The sequence below is a fragment of the Drosophila miranda genome, chromosome 2 (assembly GCF_003369915.1).
Source record: "Drosophila miranda strain MSH22 chromosome 2, D.miranda_PacBio2.1, whole genome shotgun sequence".
In the NCBI taxonomy this organism is placed as follows: Eukaryota; Metazoa; Arthropoda; class Insecta; order Diptera; family Drosophilidae; genus Drosophila; species Drosophila miranda.
The window spans coordinates 13,850,650-13,870,472 of NC_046675.1; the positions used below are offsets into that span (position 1 = coordinate 13,850,650).

The 19,823-nt window shown below is 44.4% G+C and overlaps 1 protein-coding gene across 4 annotated transcripts in view; it reads right to left on the minus strand.

Annotated features, from left to right (window-relative positions):
• Nucleotides 1–342: 342 nt before the first annotated feature.
• LOC108154331 overlaps nt 343–19,823 on the minus strand; it is a 40,659-nt gene continuing 21,178 nt past the window's right edge. For all 4 annotated transcript variants that reach the window (XM_017284593.2, XM_033389881.1, XM_033389880.1 and 1 more), the window contains exons 3-7: nt 10,437–10,590; nt 7,525–7,733; nt 1,755–1,888; nt 1,140–1,416; nt 343–1,074 (exon numbers count right to left, since the gene is read on the minus strand). In XM_017284593.2, the coding sequence (XP_017140082.1) occupies nt 1,010–1,074; nt 1,140–1,416; nt 1,755–1,888; nt 7,525–7,733; nt 10,437–10,590 (839 nt within the window). In that variant the 3' untranslated portion in view covers nt 343–1,009. The remainder of the gene's footprint in view (nt 1,075–1,139; nt 1,417–1,754; nt 1,889–7,524; nt 7,734–10,436; nt 10,591–19,823) is intronic.

The window sequence follows — 19,823 nt, forward strand, 5'->3', positions numbered from 1 at the left end:
TGATACAAATCTGTTCGGCATACTGTTCGGATATTGCTGGAAGTGCTTACCTTAGCTTTCATAATATACCAAAGGAGCATTCTACCTCCCCCTTAAACTATGCTTTTTCCGCACTCCTGTGAAACTAGAAAAAGTTCGGGCGAATGTCAAAGGATGTTGCATAAACTGGAATATTACTCTCCATATTTTCCGTAATTTGCCTAAATCGAATAACGTTTCTGCTCTCCAACCTTAATCAAATTTCCTAGCATTTTTATCAGCTGTAATTTGATCCCCCAAATATGATTTGGAATAGTAAAAATTACATATTTCTTATGCGAGCCCAACCGAACGTTGGCTCTGTGCATTTTGGCATTTTATTCGTGTTTATTTATTCTTCATACATCATTTAATACATTAACAATTCACATACAATAATTAGATTTACTTGCCATTGATTGTGTGTGTTCCGTTCTGTGCTCAAATATTCATGTGTAAATTTGTTGATATTCATTCGTGTTGCCTCCGCTATTGGAATATTTTGTCATACGAGTACGAGTATACCATACATTACATACATATATGTATTTAGTAGCAAATTTACTTTTAGTTTAGATATCTATATTTACGATCATATATATTTCATTTCACATTTCGAGATTTCTCGTTTTGTGTTATGGTTTTTCGGTTTATCAATTTTTGGGTTTCGGGGTTTCGGGTTTCTCTTGTTTGCTTACACATAACACAAACACAAACACATAAACAAATGTTGCATTACACTTATAGGAAATGGATGAGCTTCCTGCACGGTCCTAGACTAATTCAATTTCGACTATATACACATTCAACTGTTGGCTGCCTAGGCTGTTAACTTTTCTATTGGCTCGAAGTGGTGCGAAGAGCCCGATTGATTTTTCGCCTCCGTCTGCGTATGCACCTGCACCTTGACCTGTACCTGTACCTGTACCTGTATCTGTGGGTGAGTCCTGGAAACTTAGGCCACAAAGAGGGCGCCCATTAAGGCCAGCCACTAACTCTGGGAGCGGTGCCATCGCATCAATTGGACAAGGCCCAGTAGCCAGGCGGCTAGCGAGGCTGCAACGATTATCAGATTAGACGGGGAGTGGAAGGAGCTGCTAGTCGCTCAGATGGCCACTCACCTGGGCGGCCGCTGATGCAGGAACCGTTTTCGGTGAAGCGCTGGTTGGTGCCGGCATCCTTGAGGGCCAGGACGGTGGTCCGCACGCGGCTCTCGCGGCGTGCACTGGCCAGGCCCATGATGTCCGCGCCGCACCGCAGCTCCAGCATCTCGCTTTTGCTGATGAAGCGCTGGTCGTCCAGGTGGAGGCGCAGCTGCAGGTTGCTGGCAAACAGGGGGAATCCTTCGACGTTGCGTGTGATCTCGTTGACTTGAGGCTGCAGGCTGTGCTGGGGCGCCTGCGACCGGAAAGAAACGGAAAGTTTAAAGCCAAATCCGACCACACCCACATACGGGCGTGACTTCCAACCAGGCCAGTGGGCCCCTGCCAGATTCCTGTGTCAACAATCGGGTTTCTTGGCTTGACTCGATGACCATGACAAGCTGACATGCTACATGTCCCCGGGCCGCTGCTGACATGTGTCTGGGCCTGTGGCTTGGTCAAAACACGCCACTGACATGCCTCAAATATGAATTGAGGTCGCATGCAACTGCACAGATATACCCAAATATAGATGCAGCGGCACATGTCCATATCTAATGTACATACATCTCTGATCGGGTCGATAGTACTCACCGTTTTGTTGTTGATGTACCACATGAGTTTGGCCGCCGGACTCGACCATTCCGAGCTGCAATTGGCCATTAGAGTGTCGTGATACTTATAGGCGTGGCGCACACCCGATATGAATGGATCGAATTTGGGCAAGACTGAAAAGTAGTGTAGTTTAGTAAAGATATACTGAATCCATGAGCTAAAAATGAAATATTTGTAACTATTGCATTAGCTAGAGATATTTTCTCTTGCCACCACCATTTTATATATTGTGCTTTCTCTCTAATAATCTTCGTTTACAGGCCTTATTTGAATCGCTTTAAGACAAACTAATATCAGATTTGTAATTAGTTATTTTATCGTTGGTTAATTTCTGCCAACAAAGAGCGCTTCAAATCAATTCGAATTGAAGTTTATTTCGAATTTGTCGTATTGTTTCTTCGACTAACAGGATATTTGGAATTCTCATCTAGGATTAAAATTACATAATGTTGCAAAGCCAGAGGACCATAAAGTTTCATTTTAGTTTCCAGCTTGGAAACTTTACTTTTGGGCAACTCTGCTCACAAATGAAGAATGCAGTTCGGGCACAAACTTACTCCAATTAGAGAGAGCTCTCTGCAGTGGCAGCAGCATAGTGTGCGGTTACAGTATACACTACAGTGGACATACTACAGTAGGGTACGGGCACATCTAGAATAGTGTGGCAGTGCTGCCACTTAGACAATTACCGACACGCCAACACCAAATATTTATTTGAAGTGTTAATTAATCTTAACAAATAATTGCCCAGGATAAAGTTTTTTGATGAAAACAAGCGTAATTTAGTTTATGGGCGGGCTTGGGGGCGGGGGAGTCGGGTCCCCCTGGCTATGACCACAGAACAGTAGGAAACAACAACGAATCGAGCTCCTGTTTCTGTTTCGAGGGGGGGGGGGGGGGGGGGGGGGGGGGGGGGGGGGGGGACAAATGAATGCCAGCTGCCGCTCCCCGACTACGGCTGTTGTTGCTGTTGAAAATTTGTGAAATATGCTAAGGACCCCAAGGCATAGCGGAGGCCGGGAGACAGTGCAAGTGGCCGGGGGAGGCATCAAAAGTCGGGCAGTCAGCAGGACTATAAACTTTTTAATTGACTTAATACAAACCACTTTGGTGGAAAGTTTCTGACCTGTTTCAAGTACAACTTACAGGCGGCGACGGACGGCGAACGGCGGACGGCGGACAGTGGTCGGAATCCGGAGTTGAAGTTGATGATTGCGGCCATGTTGTGCTTGGTCGCTTGGTGCCCCCCATGCCATATGGCCATCCACCCCATTGGCCTCTAGAGCTGTGTGACTTGCATTGCAGCAACAAAGGCAGCTACAGAAATGAAAATTGTACGAAAACAAAGCAATCAACTCGGGTAAATAAACCAAAAATGGCAAAGTACCAAAGTACCAGTAAAACACTACAAAACCACAACAGGATTGGAAAAATATATACCCGTACCAGAGCTTCTACCAGAAAAAAGAAACCCAGAGAGGGAATACTCGTACCCAGTCTGAAAACAAAAGTAAAATCAGTTTTGGGGCCAAATTGTGTTGTACGCTGGGCCCCAACTGGAATGCTAAACGAGTACAAGACCAACATCTCCAGGAGCAAGAGCTTGAGAATCGCCAGGTGGAGTTAGCCCGGTGTGTTTATGTTAGAGGGAACACACAGCACACAGCACACAACCTCAAACGATAGCCCCCACATTAAAAAGCCAAAAGTGGACAGCAGAACATGAAAAACGAAAAACGAACAACGAACAACAGCCGAGCCGAGGTCCAGAAATGCTAAAAAGTGTAACCAGCTTGTCCCTAAAATGTGGCAAATCTCCGAAGTAATTAAGTGCGGCTCAGTCGCCATTTGATGGCCAACGTCCTGGTACTGAGATGAGCTCCGAAAACTTGGCAAAGTTAATCAGTGTGATGACACACGGCACGCAGCTAAGCGACAAAATATTTGCACTGCCAAAGTTGGGAGCGACCTCAAGCCGGGTCGGTCTCTCATTCCGGCATCATCAAAGAGTCCAAGGTGATGGCTGTTTGAAAATCGAGAGCTCTCTGCTGCCACTGCCACTGCCACTGCTACTGCCTCTGTTGTGACAAAGTTTTTAAGGTGGTTACGATGGCGATGGCACTTTAGTGACAAAATTCCCAAGTTGATTGTTGGTCTGTCAACAGCTTCGCCATCATTGAAACAAAAAACAGGCAACACTAGCTCCAGCTCCAGCTACACTGCATAGAACGGCATGCCTTTGGGCTAGCACTACGTGAGTCCCCTTCCCTTCCCCTCCCCTCCCTTCCATTCCGTCTCTCGCTTTATACTCTATACGCCGTCCCTGGACACGACGGACACATTGTCCTGGCGAGGGCTTTAAACTTCGACGCTATCTCTCTCGTTGATGAAGTTTGATGCCATGGCTGGCTGGTTGGCTTTATTTTGCTATGACCCCGCTCTTGTTGGCCCCCCGAGGCATTGTGTTTTTATGGCTTATTCGTTGTACGGGAATGTGTACATTTGACTATACATACTATATAAATTAAAATGACGAAATGCACTGGCCACTGCCACTGGCATATGCCAAAGGCACTCGCTGCACGCTGCACGTCGGACAATGGCCAAATGCAGCCACTCGGTCAATCTATTGATGCTCTCGTTTGTTATATTGTGTTCTACATTAGGAGAGTTAGGGTCAGGAGGGTTAATATGTAGGAAATTTATTATTTAAACACGAGAATTATTTGAATTTTTCTAAAATTTCTGGTAGTAGTGGATTGGTTTTAACCAAAATGTATGTTGATTCTATTTCATTTGAGAATTTTTGCTAGAGAAAAGCGGGGGCATCGGATTCTCTCTCGCTCCCTCTCACACACCCTTCCTCGTTCAGTGTGCGCGCGTGTGGCGGAGGTGAGCGAAATATTTACGTTTAAAATAGGTAACAGTAATCAAAATATTTTATATATACTAACTGACTACCGGGTATATGTATAAGTAGAGCCGCGGACCTTGACGCGTTTCAACGGCAACATTTCAACATTTATGACAAATACAAAATAATAACTTAAGTAGGTTCCAAGAAGTTCTTCAACCGCCGGCTGAAAATATTTCTGAAAGTCGCAATTACTTGCCTTTCCATAACTGCAATTAATTCAATACTTAGCGTTTCCCAACAAATCAGCATGAATCAAAAAGCGATAAATAAAGACCAACAATAATCGGACAGTGGCAGGAAAGGCCTTCCCTTTCAGGGCCCACTCCTCAGGTGGGAGAAAAAACCGGCACGTTTCTCTAAGCCCGTACAGGCCATCGCCATCGCCATTCTGCAGACTGTAGACTCGCCCTTAATCTAGCCATTGGGATTTCCATGTACAAGTGCTACAACTTCAACTTGAGCATGGCTTACTTTGTCTATTTAAGTACGTTGAATAGATAAAAGTCAAATTGACATGCAAATAGCAGACAGACAAACAGGACGATAGGAGCTGAGGTGGAGAGGGGAGAGGGGCAGACACCCTCTCAGCCAAACATCCAATTAAAGACCCAGTACAAATACGAAAATGCGAATTCAAATTTGATTGTTACGCGTAAACAAATGCCTAAGTGCGCATTATGCAAATCAATATCTCTTAAAGTAACGTCAATAAATAAAGCTCCACCCAAGCCAAACCCAAACCCAGGCCCAGGCCCAGGCCAAAGCCAAACTCTGTTGCATAATCGAAGGGCGCCTGGGGCGGTGCCTGCCATTCACCCATTTAGGAGAGTATCCAGCACCAGAACCCATCCCAGATCCAGATTCAGCTCGGCCGCCAGTATCTCGTTCTGGCAACAACCATGAGGGAAACAAATCGCTGAGCGGCAAAATTGCGACAAATAAATCATTTCGAGCCGCATAGAAACTAGAAACAAAAGACATAAGCAGGCCATTTCCATTTGCCTCAAATGACATTGGGGCGAAATCAATTGATTTGAATTTCAAAGTAGAGCCTGCTCCATGGCTGGCTCTCGCTCTCTGGCTGACTGGGGCTCCTCATGGCCGCAATCAACCACAGCCTGGGAGGGCAGCAGAGGAGCGGAGCGCACAAGCGCCAATGCCGGGTGATGGGTGCTGAAGAATCATCGTCATGTACGCTGCCAATCAAAGCGAAATCAAAATGGTGGGCAATGCGTTGCCTGCGGTGGCAGCGGTGGATCTGCCAGCCATGGCGTTGACGTTAACAAACCCTACTACAAGTGCCACAAGCGAGTGGGTATCCTTTTGATACCCTCACAGAGACTATTACGATTTTACCAGATTCTGACAATGCAGAGAATGTTAAACCAATAGGCTGGATCCGGCAAGATGGAAAATAATATAAGATAAAGGCATCTACCATATATCTACATATCTGAATATAGGCTAATATATGTATGATCAGCAGTTGGCTTAGCCTAATCCGATATGTTGCTCCAAGTGATGTTATAGGCATCAGGAACTGGTATAAATTTGGATGCCCTGACTCATTTTTGAATTTAAGCGCATGATAATAGGAACATTCTTTGCCCATAGCACCAATCAGAACTTTCGGATGAGCGGAGTATTAACCATTTGGATCGTATTCGAATGCGAGACAAAGAAACGAAGGGCTATAAATTCTAAAACATTTGTCGTTCCTATTGCAGAAAACCGATCGAAATCAAACTATTAAGTAGTTCTTATACGTCTTATAGATGTCATGTTTTTGCAAGGATACCCAAAGCTTCGGTGCCCATAGGCAGATTTTTCTTCCTGTTTTTGTTGCTGGTGCGGACTCTACAGTTGCTGTTGTCTAGGCCCAGCACGTGACAACGCCAAACGACCGCGCATTGTAGATTATAAATTGATTCGTACAAAGCTCACAATTGAGTTGAATTTGTTCAGTGGTGCGGCAGGTGCCGCAACGGGGCGAGGAGTGATTCGTGGGAGAGGAAGAGGAATGGTGCAGAGGAGGAGAGCAGTGGGCCTGCTCGCGGTTCTGTGTGGGTCGGAGAGTGAGGGGTGGCGCCACGGATGGTTGTCAGGATTTATTAACAATCATTACTCATACAAATGGCTGACGCGTGTCACAATTTTCCAGCATTTATGCGACGCCCTTTCGAACTGCCTACTGCCCCAGGTCGCAGGCCCGTGGCACCTCCTCACCACCTCGCCATGTCCCCTAACCCGCCACAGAATCCACCCGAAACACTCGACTGTGTGGCATTGATAAATGGAAAGGAGTTGCTGGCTGGCTGGCTGGCTCCCCGCCGAAGCTTCGGGGTCGGTGGCCATGCAAAGACCATTTATAATTTTATTAAGTGTTTGCAAAATTGCACATAATTTGTTGTCTTTGTGTTGCAAAACATAAATCAAAGACAGAAACAAAATTTATCGCAAGTTCACAGTGGAGCAAAGGTCATGTACCAAAATAATACCCCTTATTTGTTCCGACATTATACACTGCCTATGTGTGATCCAATCTATAATGTACCTAAATATTCTTTTAGATACCCCAAGTAAAATTCTGACAAGTGTAGGATTGATATGGCCATTGATTGAAATTGATTTAACTAGTTCTCATTTATAATGCAATAATATAGCCCAATAACTCCCGAATATTTGAATATTATACCTACATATTATATTTACGTACAATTATTAAAATCTTATTATTTTTTTTTATATTTTTATAACTTTTTCAGATAACCCTGAACCACAGTGGATGGGTCAACCGGAAGGATCAGGATTGAGGGCAGGGGCTGTACCTACCACCGACTGTCATATTGGCCGTCTGATCGATCAGCTTGAACTCGGGCGCATCGCCGGACACCTCGCATCGATACTGTCCGGACGAGTGGATGTTGAGCTTCTCCAGTTCCACGTTGCAGATGAATTGATTGCAATGCGACGAACCTTCGGCGATGGTGACACCTTTCACGGGGAACCAATTTGTTGTCGGCGGTGTTAGTGGCGAGTATCTGCAAAGACAAAGACGGGTTTTTATTGAGAGTAAAAGAGAGAGAGAGAGAGAGTTAGAGGCAGCTTGAGCTCGAGTGCTGCGCCAAAACTGAATCCATGAAATATTGATGAGGGAATCATGCAAAAAAAATCCACCAGAGAGAAGTTTTCGGTTTCCGTTTCTGCATTTGCGTCAAAGTTGCCGCAGCGTTGCAAAGTGAAACGTTCATCGATTTGTATCCACTTTCGGGCCACGCTGTCGATTTTTATTATGAATATTATGCAGTTTCCATCCAGTTCTGCGCCACTTCAATTTGTGGCCGCCGAGCCACTCCCTGCCATCCCGCTGCCCGCCCGTTGCCATCCCCCTCTTCAAAATAGAAATAAAATTCAAATTCAATTCGAATTGCCAACTGAGCGTTCTATATTGTACGGCTACTACCTACATATACTCGTACATACATCCATTCGAATATATATACGAATGTTGCATTTGATTACAGCAATTAGCGTGGCGTTTGGGGAAAATCGTTTTCCATTTTTCCAGAGTTACGAATTGCAAATGTGCCATTGAGCGCAGTGAGCGCAGTGAGCGGTTCGGAGGGAAATAGAATACTCTTGTGTCTGGAATATTTAAATATTGATCGAGTGAGTAGGGAAATAGAGTTGGTTGGGTACTTGTCGGGTGGGTATCTCTTGTCCAGGTGTTCGTAAAACCGTAACCCCCCCCCCCCCCCCCCCCCCTCCCTTTTAGAGTGTCCGTAATTAGCAAATGTGGAATCACATTTGAGATATATTAGCTTCAATAATGTTTGTTTTAGACGTTTTAGTGTGCCTTGTGGAGCTATATTTGCAGTTGATTTTTCATTTGAAGTCATTAAGATGAGCTTGAATGCTGGTAAGTGCAAAAAAGGGCGCAAGGAAAACTAGTTTGTTCGACTAGATGTTATTAACTCACATTTGAGAAGCAAAAACTGAAGCTCTATCGTACTCGAAACGATGGAAGTTCTTAAATACGATATTTATATAAACCCCTCATTGAAAAATTTGAATATGCAAATATATGTAACATCCGTTGGATATTGCGAAAATGTATAATTAATCTTTTAATATACAGAAGAATCGAATGTTTTCTGAATATCTTTAATGCTGTAAGTCCTTGGTTATGCATTGGTCATCCTTTGGTAGAGAATTTTGGAGGCTAACCCCTTTCAATTTCGTGAATAGTGAGCCCTACGATGTGAAAAATGCATTATAAAGACAATGTTTTGATTAGCCAGTGGTTTTAAGTCATTTTCTTTGTGGTACAAGCCTGTGCTCTTCTACTTCTATGGCAGCTAACTCCATATATTTTCTGTAGTCAAGTTAGAGTTAAAGTATAGCAGAGACATGCTATGCTTCCAGTTGAAAGGCTTAACCAAGTTTCTCCATTCGTGCTCGAAACCACTTGTATTGTCATAGCCAAAATTAACTTTGATTGTTGTTCATTTCTTGAATGTTGAAAGCAAACGCACTGACGGGTCGATTAGTTGTTGGCTAACAGTCAATTTAACCTCCAGCACAGCCTGAGCGAACCGGCTGCCATACTGAATTCAAATTCAAATTCAAATTCGAAATTGCAGTCGAAATGTGTGCATCTTTTGTGACGTTTTTCGCTACAGTGGTAGTCGGGCAGTGGAAGCAACCGCAGTGTCAAATGCACATAAATAATTGAAGCCGAGGGCCGACCGCACAATCAAAACGTTCACACAAAAGCGTAATTGATAAAAGCCCACTGCCTCCGGCAGTAAATTACTGAGCAGACAGCCGACCCGAACGCTTTGAGACCCCCTGTGTCTGCCAAAAGACTCCACTCCCCAAACTCCCCACATCGGATGTGTCAAAAACAATAATTTGGAGCTGGGAATGCCAATCGAATGCCAGCAAATGCGGTCGCAAAACGCGTCGAATTTACATGCAACAATGTTGCAAGAGGCGTGCCTGGGAGGTAGTCAGCATGGGGCTGGGTGGCTGTCACTGGGGGCGTGACAGTCCATTTGGAAAAGTCCGTAAACCGTTAAATGGTGCTCGTATCTGGCATAAATAATAATTTTTTGCATTTTCTTCTCGTCGGCATATTTGTTTGAGTCTTTAAAATCAATAACCAAAAACGGAACAGAAAAAGTGTAATACCCCAATGCCCAAGCCCCTGTTAAAAATTTTGCGCTCGATTAAGCAGCGGATGGAACAGGGATCTGGCCGTGGATGCCATGTTCCATTTTTGGCCCTGGCTCTGGCTTTAGCCGGGTCTGGGGACGGGGATGGGGATGCGGCAATGTGCAACAATTAAGCCAGTTAAATAAAAAGCTCTTTCGCACATATTTGGGCCGGAACGCGGATCGGGGCAGCGTCACCTGGCCGCAATTGCAGGCGCCCATAAAAATCCATTTCAATTAAGCATTTAAATTAGTTGCGACACTTTCAAGCGTCTGTAGGGGCGGGGCAGGGGGGCTCCCTCACTATGTTGCAGACACTGTTGCAGCAGTTTCATGGCGTTTTCAATTTACGCCATAAAATCTGCATGAATGCGCCGGCACAGGTCCCATCCCATCCGAAACCGAGTCCGAATCCCCTTCCAGCATTTGTGACATTTTATTATTTCAAACTGAATACCGAAAATATTTTTATGGGACCATTTTTATTTTTATTTGTTTTACGGCCACAGCAGTTGGCCCTCGGCTCACCTGAAAAACTCCAGCCCATCCTTGTACCATTTGACGGAGTTCAGCGTCCGATTTCCCATTTCGTAGCTGCAGAAGAGCTTCGCCTTCTGCGCCACATCGATAATGCGCGGAACGGAGAGGCTGGACAGGTGCAGTCCCTCCGCTGGCAGCCAACCTGAAACGACAATGGAACCCAAACGAGAATGGTATTTTATAGGTATTATTCCGAAAGCTGTTGATAAGTTTTTGGGCTCTCCATGCGCCCTGATGCTGGGATTGAATCAGTGAATCAGGGATGGAGTGTATTGGATATTGATATTTGTATACACGTACAAGTCTGCTCAGATTTTCAATCAAATGTTTTTAAAGCGAACTTTTGTAAAAGACTTGGGTAAAAGTTTTCAATCCGTTACAGAGCAATGGAGTGTAAATTATTATATTGTATTATAGTTATGATTGTATTTACATATATATATTTTTTTTTGTATTTCAATGCATAAAAAGAAATAATACTACAATAAAACCTTCTTGGGGAATTATAACCAAAGCATAGCACGAAAAGGCTTTCCATGCTATTTCGGACTTTATATTGTTGCTGTTGTTCCCCATTATTCACAGTAGCCCCAAAAAACAATGACCCTGGGGCGCCGCTCTCACCCCAACAACAAAACGAAGCGTGCCAAAAGGTTACCTACATTAATTCATTGACTCTGAAAGCCAACCCAGCCCGTCGCAAAGAAGCCCTCCATGTTTACGCGCTTACACTCCCTTACGAAAGGACTTTAGGCTTCAGGACCATTCTTGGGAAATTTTTACTTTATGCCGCGCCGCCACATTCATTATTGCATTTAAGCCGGAGCCGCAAATGCAGGCCATGAATCAAAAGCCAGACCCGTCGCACCACGAGGGTATTAATTAAGTTTATTTTACTTGGCCTGATAATAAAAATTATACAAACGGACGAATGGCAGAATCGCGCCCTAGGCCAGGGACGAGGGGGTGGTTGCTGTGGCGGCTGCTGTTGCTGCTGTGGCATGTGAACTATGAACTTTGGCTGACCGACAAAATAATTAGCTCTGACTACGGGCCACTATCCGTCTCTTGTTTTTTTTTTGCACGCAGCTAGCGGAAGCAACAGTTTTTCGTTTGTTTATGTGCTCGGTGTTTCCGCCGGGGCCAGGGCCGGGATCTGGGCTTGGTTCGAGTTTTAATGGCCCCAGGGACAACGGCTTGAACGACGACTAATTACAACAAATAACAGACAAACAGAAATTAACTTATGTGCTACATAAATTAGCGCTGTAATATGACTTTTTTTTGTTGCTGATGGCGCCAGCAACAGTGCCCCAATAGTTATTGCCATGCGGAGTGCGGCATGGCAACTATGCGACGGATGTTGCCCCCAGGGAATGAGCAAACGATGACTAATCTGCGCGACAATGTTGGCATTAGAAATTGTCCTTTAGATATCTCTCTATTATTTTGGTTTTTCGTCCGATATTTTACTGATATCGGCGCAAAGAAGCGATGCGGGTGTGCCGGAGGTTGGCGAACTAGCCAAGTGAGTAGCCCCCAGACGTGTCCTTAGTACATTCCCCAAGGAAATTCTTTCAAAGACATTCGAATGGCAATCACCTTTCCCACTTGCTTTGTGCAAGAAATCCATTACCTCCAATCCTTTGTGTAACTACAATATTAATAAATTCTTCCATGACAAAAGGACATATTGCTTATTGCAAAACAACGATTGCACAATCTGTCCAGGAGTCAAGAGGTTCTATGCCCAGTGAAGCTGCGTGAGTTTGTCATTTCCCCTTTCAACTTTATATTTTAGACAGAAAATTTCCCATTTTAACAATCCGAAATTACTATACGACTTTGTGTAAGAGTTTTTTCAAGTAATATACGATTTGTGCATGTTCGGCAATATTCTGTGGGTTTGCAAAAGAATGGATGACTCGTAAATGATAAAGATCAGGACTCTATATTAACTGTTTTGTTATGCGTTTATCATATTGCATCGGATGCATTTTTATGTGCAAAAAATTGCACTGTGCAGTCGGATGCAAGAGCATTTGCCCTTCACCATTTAAAATGTTCTCGTAGTTTCGTTTATTTGTTTTTTTCCCATTTAATCTGTAACCTGTAAACTGTTTTTTGTTCGCTTCTTCCGCGAATTGTAATGATGTTTTGTTTGCAAGGGAAATAAAGGCCAGATGACATGTGCGATTACGAGTATGTTTGGTTTGTAAATTATTTAAGGTTTTTTGTGTAGCCCTTTGCAGGTGCGGGGGCGGAATATTTAATGGTTTCGTTGTTTATTTTATTATCTGGGGATCTATCCGACTAGTTTCAATTGCGTCGAGCTTTAAGCAATTTGCCACTTGCCACTCGGCGCAATCTCCTCGACAAATTGCTTTATGCGGTGGGCCACGGACCACGCTACGCATCCCAGACACATTACTCATAATGACGGGCAAAAAATTCGATTAGCTTGGAAAGCAATTAAGAGGCTAAGCACACACACATGCCCTGGGGAAGACTCTGAGGCTCTAAGAGGGGAAATTATAAAGGATTTCTGGCCACATGACGACGGCTATTCACGGTCAGCCCCAGCCCCAGCCCAGCACCAGCCCAGCCGCAGGAATGTTCTTCCCACAAATCTGGCCTAAGCCTCTCTCTCATAGTCAACTCGTGTGGGCTTGTTCCGGCTTCTTATGTCTTGGCTGCCCTGCTGCTGTCGCCGCCGCTTCAGTTGCCCTTGACTGATTGTCGGTCAGTTAATATCACTCAAGCATGCCTTGGCGACGGCCGACGACAGACAGCTGACCATGTGAGACGAGCGATGAGTTGGCCAAAAGCATTTTCTATCCTCCAGTCCAGTCCGTGCAGACCGACCGACCCTTCCCGACCGGCTCACATGCGATGAGATAATGAATGCGTTGACGTTCAAGGATTTAATGTGCCGAAACAATGATGAATTAGTGACGAGACAGAAATTTCTCGAGCGCAAAATAATGAGGCATTTGGACCTGCCCCCTCTCGAGGACAATCATGATGGCAGCCTGGCCTCGCCTGGCCTGGCCTGGTCTGTTTCTATTCTAGTCCGGTCTTTGCTTTTGGCCCTGGCCTGCCTTGGTGACTATTGTGCGGACAATTTGCTTTGAATTTAGTTGATTGCCGAACGGAATTTGGCGCCATTTGGGCTATGTGTGTGGGTCCCTTTCTCGGAGCCTACGTTTAACGGCGCATTAAATTCGTCAAAATAATTTGAGATCTCCGAAATTTCGCTTAAAGAAGCCAGAGACCCGAAAAGACTATTAGCTAATTTAAATTTTAATGGCAATCACTGGCCATGCAAACTCAAAGATACTCGTATCTCCCCCTCGCTCATGGGGCTAGGTGAATTTATCTTTGTCATCGCCGTTGACATTGACGTGTGGTACAGTTTCTGCCTTTTCGCCTTGTCTGTTGGGGCGTTGAGGCATTAATTCTGTGAGTGTATAGTGGAGATATGTAGCCGTGTCCGTCACGACTTAAAGGGACAGTCACCTCGCAGTCATGCAAATCAATGTAAGAAAAGCAGAATTAACATAACAGATGTGCTGTTGGAAACGCGTTGTATTATCTATTATCTATATATGTCGGTAAATCAGGAAAGCAGCTACCTTTAATTTCCTTACAGTCTTGCAGCTTAAGCACATTATCTAATCAGCAAGAGGAGTCTTTGAAGCCGAAAGAGGCCTGCCCATCATCCAATGCTTTCGCTTTAATATTCCTGATTAAAGAAATTATTTACAAACTGGCAGTCGCGTATATAGTTTAAATTCTGCCAGAGCTCATGCAGTTTTCAGCTTAGGGAAATTTAGTTTTCCGCTGAAATGTTTCTAGTTCATGGTTCTTGTTTCTCTAACTTTTTTCGCACATAGCATTAGAGCCATTTCCTTCTGTCAATTCTAATTCCAGCAGTTTCGACAGTTCCGCATAGTACTAGTACTCATAATTTTAGAGGAAATGAGAAGCAAAATATCCAGAGGGAGAGCACAGTTACACGATTCGTTACGCCCTGAATGGAATGCATTCTTGGAATTTTCTTGTTAGTTTTATGCCCTTCTCCAGGACGGAGCCAGGACTATTTTTTTTGCTTGTCAATGCGGCTCTGCTCTCTGCTCTCTGCACTCTCCTCGTTTCCCTGGCTCCCTGCTTGCCCCCATTTTCAGATGCTCCGCATTTCCATCATCATTTTTTTTCTCTATGAAAATATTGCCGGAGCCATGTGTGTATGTGGAGCACATTTCATCTTCGCTACATGCTACATGGGGGAAAGCACTTTCCCTTTTGTCTGGGCCATATATATTCCCGTATTTTAGTTAACATTTTTAGTGGCTTTCGGAGTCGGGACTCGGCAGTCGGGAAACAACAAAAGATTCATCATCTTTTTTTCTCTGGCCCGGATCCCGGATAGTTCTTTGGGGGCTTGAAACGGAACTTTAACATTGTGTGTATCGGATGGCAAAGTGGTTCGCAGGGTTATTCTCGGGGTGTGTGTGTGTGTGTGTGGTTCTGTGTTAGTTCTTGACAGTTTTATACACTAGGGGATTGAGGCTGGTGGTCTGGATCGGGGTGGAGGTGTGGTAGGTAGGGGTTTGTTTCCAGATGGGGAGGTGCGTTGATGGATTGCTTTGAGCCGGTCTTTTGGCATGCCTTCGATTGTTGCATGTTCTGCAAAACTCTCGACTGAACTGCTGATTAAAGCGTTTCGGGGTACAGCCGGAGTGAACTGAACCGTTGTAAAATTATCCACAAATTGCGAATAAATATGTAATCAGAGGAGCAAGTATCTGCATCTGCAGCTGCTCGCTGCAGTCGACACTTGATTGCGGCCGAAGGACACTCCACTGGCTCGGCGAGCAGGTAATAGTTTCAGGTGAAAGCCTGTAAACGAGCAAAACTGGCACAAACGAGCTGAAAGTTGAATGCAGACGACGGCGATGACGATGATGATGATGGGAAGGATGATGAGAGCAGGAGGACGAGAAGGATACCCAGATCCTTGGAAGCTGCGGCAAATACAGCTCGAGTCGGTGGATAGAAAGCCATTCTGTTGGAAACTGTTTGCCACTGCCAAGCAGCAGGCAAGGACTCAAGTGGCAGCTCTAAACGGACCGTAAGCCTCCCTCCTCCTTTCGCACTTCCTATTTTATTTATTACATGGCGTATACGCAATGGAAATATTCCGCAATGCATTGTTTATGCTCAAGTTTTGTTTATTCCCTTTTCTCCTGTACACTTTCCTGTCTGACAAATTTATTTGTTTTTTTTGTACATTTATTTGCGCCCTGTGCAATTTTTGTGATTGTTGGTTCTGGCGGGGAGCATTTGCAACTTTTTTAATCATTTTTATAAATTCCGTGCTGCTGTGCTGCAGTTCTCCTATTGCTCCGCCCGTAACCTTTTCCAATCTGCCGCCGCCATTCTTTGCGTTCCTTTCGCTTTTAATTAAAACCAACTCTCAATACAATATGCTCCATTCCTTTACTCTAGCTTCGTTTCCCTTTTTGTTTGCCCTTAATTTTGCTCTGTTTCTTGCTTTTTTCGAAGCTGGTTTTTTCGGCGGGGTTTTTCCAGCGCACAGATTTCCCACGTCTCATAGTTTGCTTGTTTCTGCAGTTGGTTCTTCAGTCTCTGCAGACTCTGAGGTTTATTTATTGTGGGTGTATGTGTGGTGGTTGGATGGTGGGGTGGTGTGGCAACAAAAAGTTGCACAACTAAAATTTATAAACTGGGCGGGGTCAGAACTGAAAGCGATCTGGCCTATAAAATGGGAAAAGGCCCGCTAGGAAAAGTGTGCCAATTGGAGAAGTTGCGGCCCCTTGAGTGGGCATCGAAAGGCAGTCCGTAAGTTCTCACATTTTTTGCTAATTGGAACTTTTTCTGGCCAGTGGCACAGAAAAGAGAGAGTAACTTAAAGCTGGTCCCAACCAAAGCTAAACTGTTGGCCCAAAGATCATTAACGGCTGGAGCGAGGGGAGAGAGGTGAAGAGCAGGAGAGCATTTGGCAGGACACTTCACCTGCCACGGAGGAGCAGCAGCCGACGCTGCAGCCGACGCTGGAGTGCCAACTTACACGAAAAAGTGCAACAAACACTCGAGGAAACTTTTCTCATTTAACGTCGAGTCAAACTGAAAAGCTACTCAAAATCTATTTGAGTTTCCAGCGGTGGCTGGGAGACGGAGACGGTAGGTAGCTTGAAATAGAATAAAAACCATTGGACACTTTCACAAACTAATAACAAAATATTAAGTTTACACAAATTTGAAAAAACTTTGCACTCGCCTGCAATTGACAGCCATTAAAGTTGTACACCGTTTGCCTCTGGGCCAATATCAATTTCAATGTTAATTTTCAATTGCAACGTTTAAGGCGAAAAGTTTGCTGCGAAGAGGGAGGAGAGGGAAGAGCTGGTGCTGGTGCTGGCGCTGGCGCTGGCAAGGATGTTTATATATATTTTCGATTTTTTCCCCATAAATGTCTGAGAAATCTATGGCGATTGGCGGTGGCATGCCGCTGCATATGCTTCTGTCTGGGGTTGTCCTTGGGCATGCTCCGAGATGCTTTCGCATCAGCGCAAATGTCGCCGCATAATATTTAAGAAAATATATATTCCCATTCGATGCAATGTCGCTTCGTTGTTTTTTCCACATCGTCTGCTTATTTTGCCAAAGTCAAATATTAGCTGAAAAGTTGAGAAAGTTTTCGCAAGCAATTTTGCGCTTACATTTTACCAGTGGCAGAACCCGGAGAAGCCGAAGAAGCTGGAGAAGCAGCGGGAGCAAAAGCAGCAGCATCCCAAAAACTTCACGCTGGCTCCAGCTCCTGGTCCATCTGTCAGCCGAGTGAATTCGGTTGGCATTTTCCTGGCTTTTCCTCCCGCGTTTCCTCGCCCTGCGCTGCGCTGCCCGATCCCTATCTACGCGGCTGCCTCAGCGTCTGCGGCCTCGGCATCCTTCTTGCGTTTCATTTTCCCCAAAGTGCATTAAAAAATATTGTTGCTGCATGGTCGGATACGAACAGCGCGTATCATTTTTGATAAAATTCATGGTAATTGTTTCAACTGTGAATTTATCGAAGTTTTTCATGTTACGCACAAACTTTGGCAAGCTAACAGAAAGAGAAGGCCACAGAGCCGGAGACAGACGGAGGATGGAGACAGGAACAGAGACGGAGACGGAGAAGGAGTCGGTGGGAGGAGTGGAGGGAGGCATTGCTTTTAATGGTACGACGGGGAAGAATGGCGGTTCCGGGGCAGATTGAATGGAGAATGGATGCTTTCGACATCGACACGGCATTGCTGTCAGTTCCTTGCCTCAGCTCCTCCATTCCGAGCTCTCGCTGCTGCCACTGTCTTTGCGGTGGGGAGGAAATTAACTCTTTAAATTTAACTTCACTTCACTGTTCTCCCAGGGGATAAGTACAAGTACATTGGGAGAGATTAAGGTCTTATGCGGAATCGATGAAGAAAACGATATGAAAGGGTTCCTCGGTAACTTGATCCTTGCATTTCAAAAGACAATTGGTCCCAGAGATATTGATTTGCAATAAGATAATCTGTCAATCGTACACACTTTTGAAGTCAGTCAAAATATCTACCATAAGTTGTATGTCAAGGAAAATAGAAGTGTTGCAAATACTACTCCTACAATAAACAAAAATAGAGTCTATTTAAATATCATTTACAATGGCTGCAGATCAGCCAAAAATAGTATCCAGGGACCGTAACTGTTATAAGTTTTAAAATACAAATACAATCTAATACAATCCATCTATTTCCATATCTATTATTACCGATCTATGATTCAATATTTTTCAACGTTCTTTAAAGACGAATATTAAGGGTCCTATTATTTATTTATATAGTGTTTTTATTTTTTCTTTTATATTCTGTTGCAGTAGAATTTATTGGCCAACAAAATACAAAAAATGCCAAAAACATTAAGTTGTACATCTACATTCTTAGATTATTGAAGTAAATCCGATCTCTTTTCCTATAAATACAACACAAATTTGATGCAAATTTGGAAAATTCTCATTTTGTTTCAACTTGAAAACCCTCGAATCTCAGTTTGTGCCATTCGCAACGAAAGTGTCCGTTTGCTTATGGGAAATTTTAAAAGCAAATCAACTGTTCGATAGTGGAACAAGGGTTACATTAATACTGTTAGTGTGCGCAGTGCATATTGTATAAAAGAGAGCTATCGTCTTAAGTTTACTCAACAACAAATTAAATCTCGATGTTTTTTCAATACCTCTATAGCCAGCTCTTGGCTGTACGCCCAGCATTGTCATTCAACTGAGAGCTGGCCGACTTTCAGAGTCAACTGTGTATCCTTTGTCCTTTTTCGAGGCCTAGCCTCATGAGCAACTGCGTTTCCATATCTGTCTATGGATCGATTCCATAGTGTCGGTTTACTTTGATCATACCAGCAGATGGGGCCATCCCCATTGGACCCCTCATCCTGCCACATCAAAAAGAATAGTCAAGCAGGAAGTTTTAATTTGGAAACCAAAAACCCCCAGCAAACTGTCTCAATTCACAGGGCCACAACATTTACATTAACTTTTGACCTTATCGCAACAAAGCCAATAGAATCAATTTGGCCATTCAAGAACAACAGCGGGGGAAATGTGGGCAGTGGGGCAGGGACAGGGAAAGATGGAAATAGAGATGGCAGGACAATTCTCTGGGAGTTAAGCGGGCAGAAGGCAGGACAGGACACACAAACAGTTGTATATCATTGGCAATAAAACAAACACCAGAGGTTCAAGTTTTTCCAACGAGTTTGTGTACTTTTGCATACAGATGCGAACTTATGGGGCTCGGGGTTCCCCGGACAATACGGGACCAGACTGTGGCATGGGGACATTTAAAGAACTATCAGAAAACTGCTGTACAAGAAATCGAAGAATATTAAATGTTCCTTGGTAGTTGAGTGCGACAGGCGATCGCCCAAGCTGCCATCTCATTGAATATCCACCAATGGGGATAAATAGGGGGAACCTAGTTTATCATTGGCCCTTCCCCTGGTCCCGCTTCTGCCACTGCCCCTGCGCTGCCGCTACGAGCATATTTCATGCTAAATTATTACAAATGTACGTGGGATGGTGGCGCACATAGGAGAAATGATAATACAATAACAGGATTGTGAGTGGGCCAAGCAAAGTAAAATTTAAACATATTTCCACCCTACGGCGGAGTGTGGCGTGTGGGTACGTGGCTTTCTTGATTCAAAGTTATGACTGCTCAAGACGCGGCCGGCGGCTCTACAATTTATTGTTCGCTTCCGTGAAAAACTGCTGCTCTGCCAGGACTGGTTCTGGGCTTGCCTTGGACTGGGTACGTGGTTCCG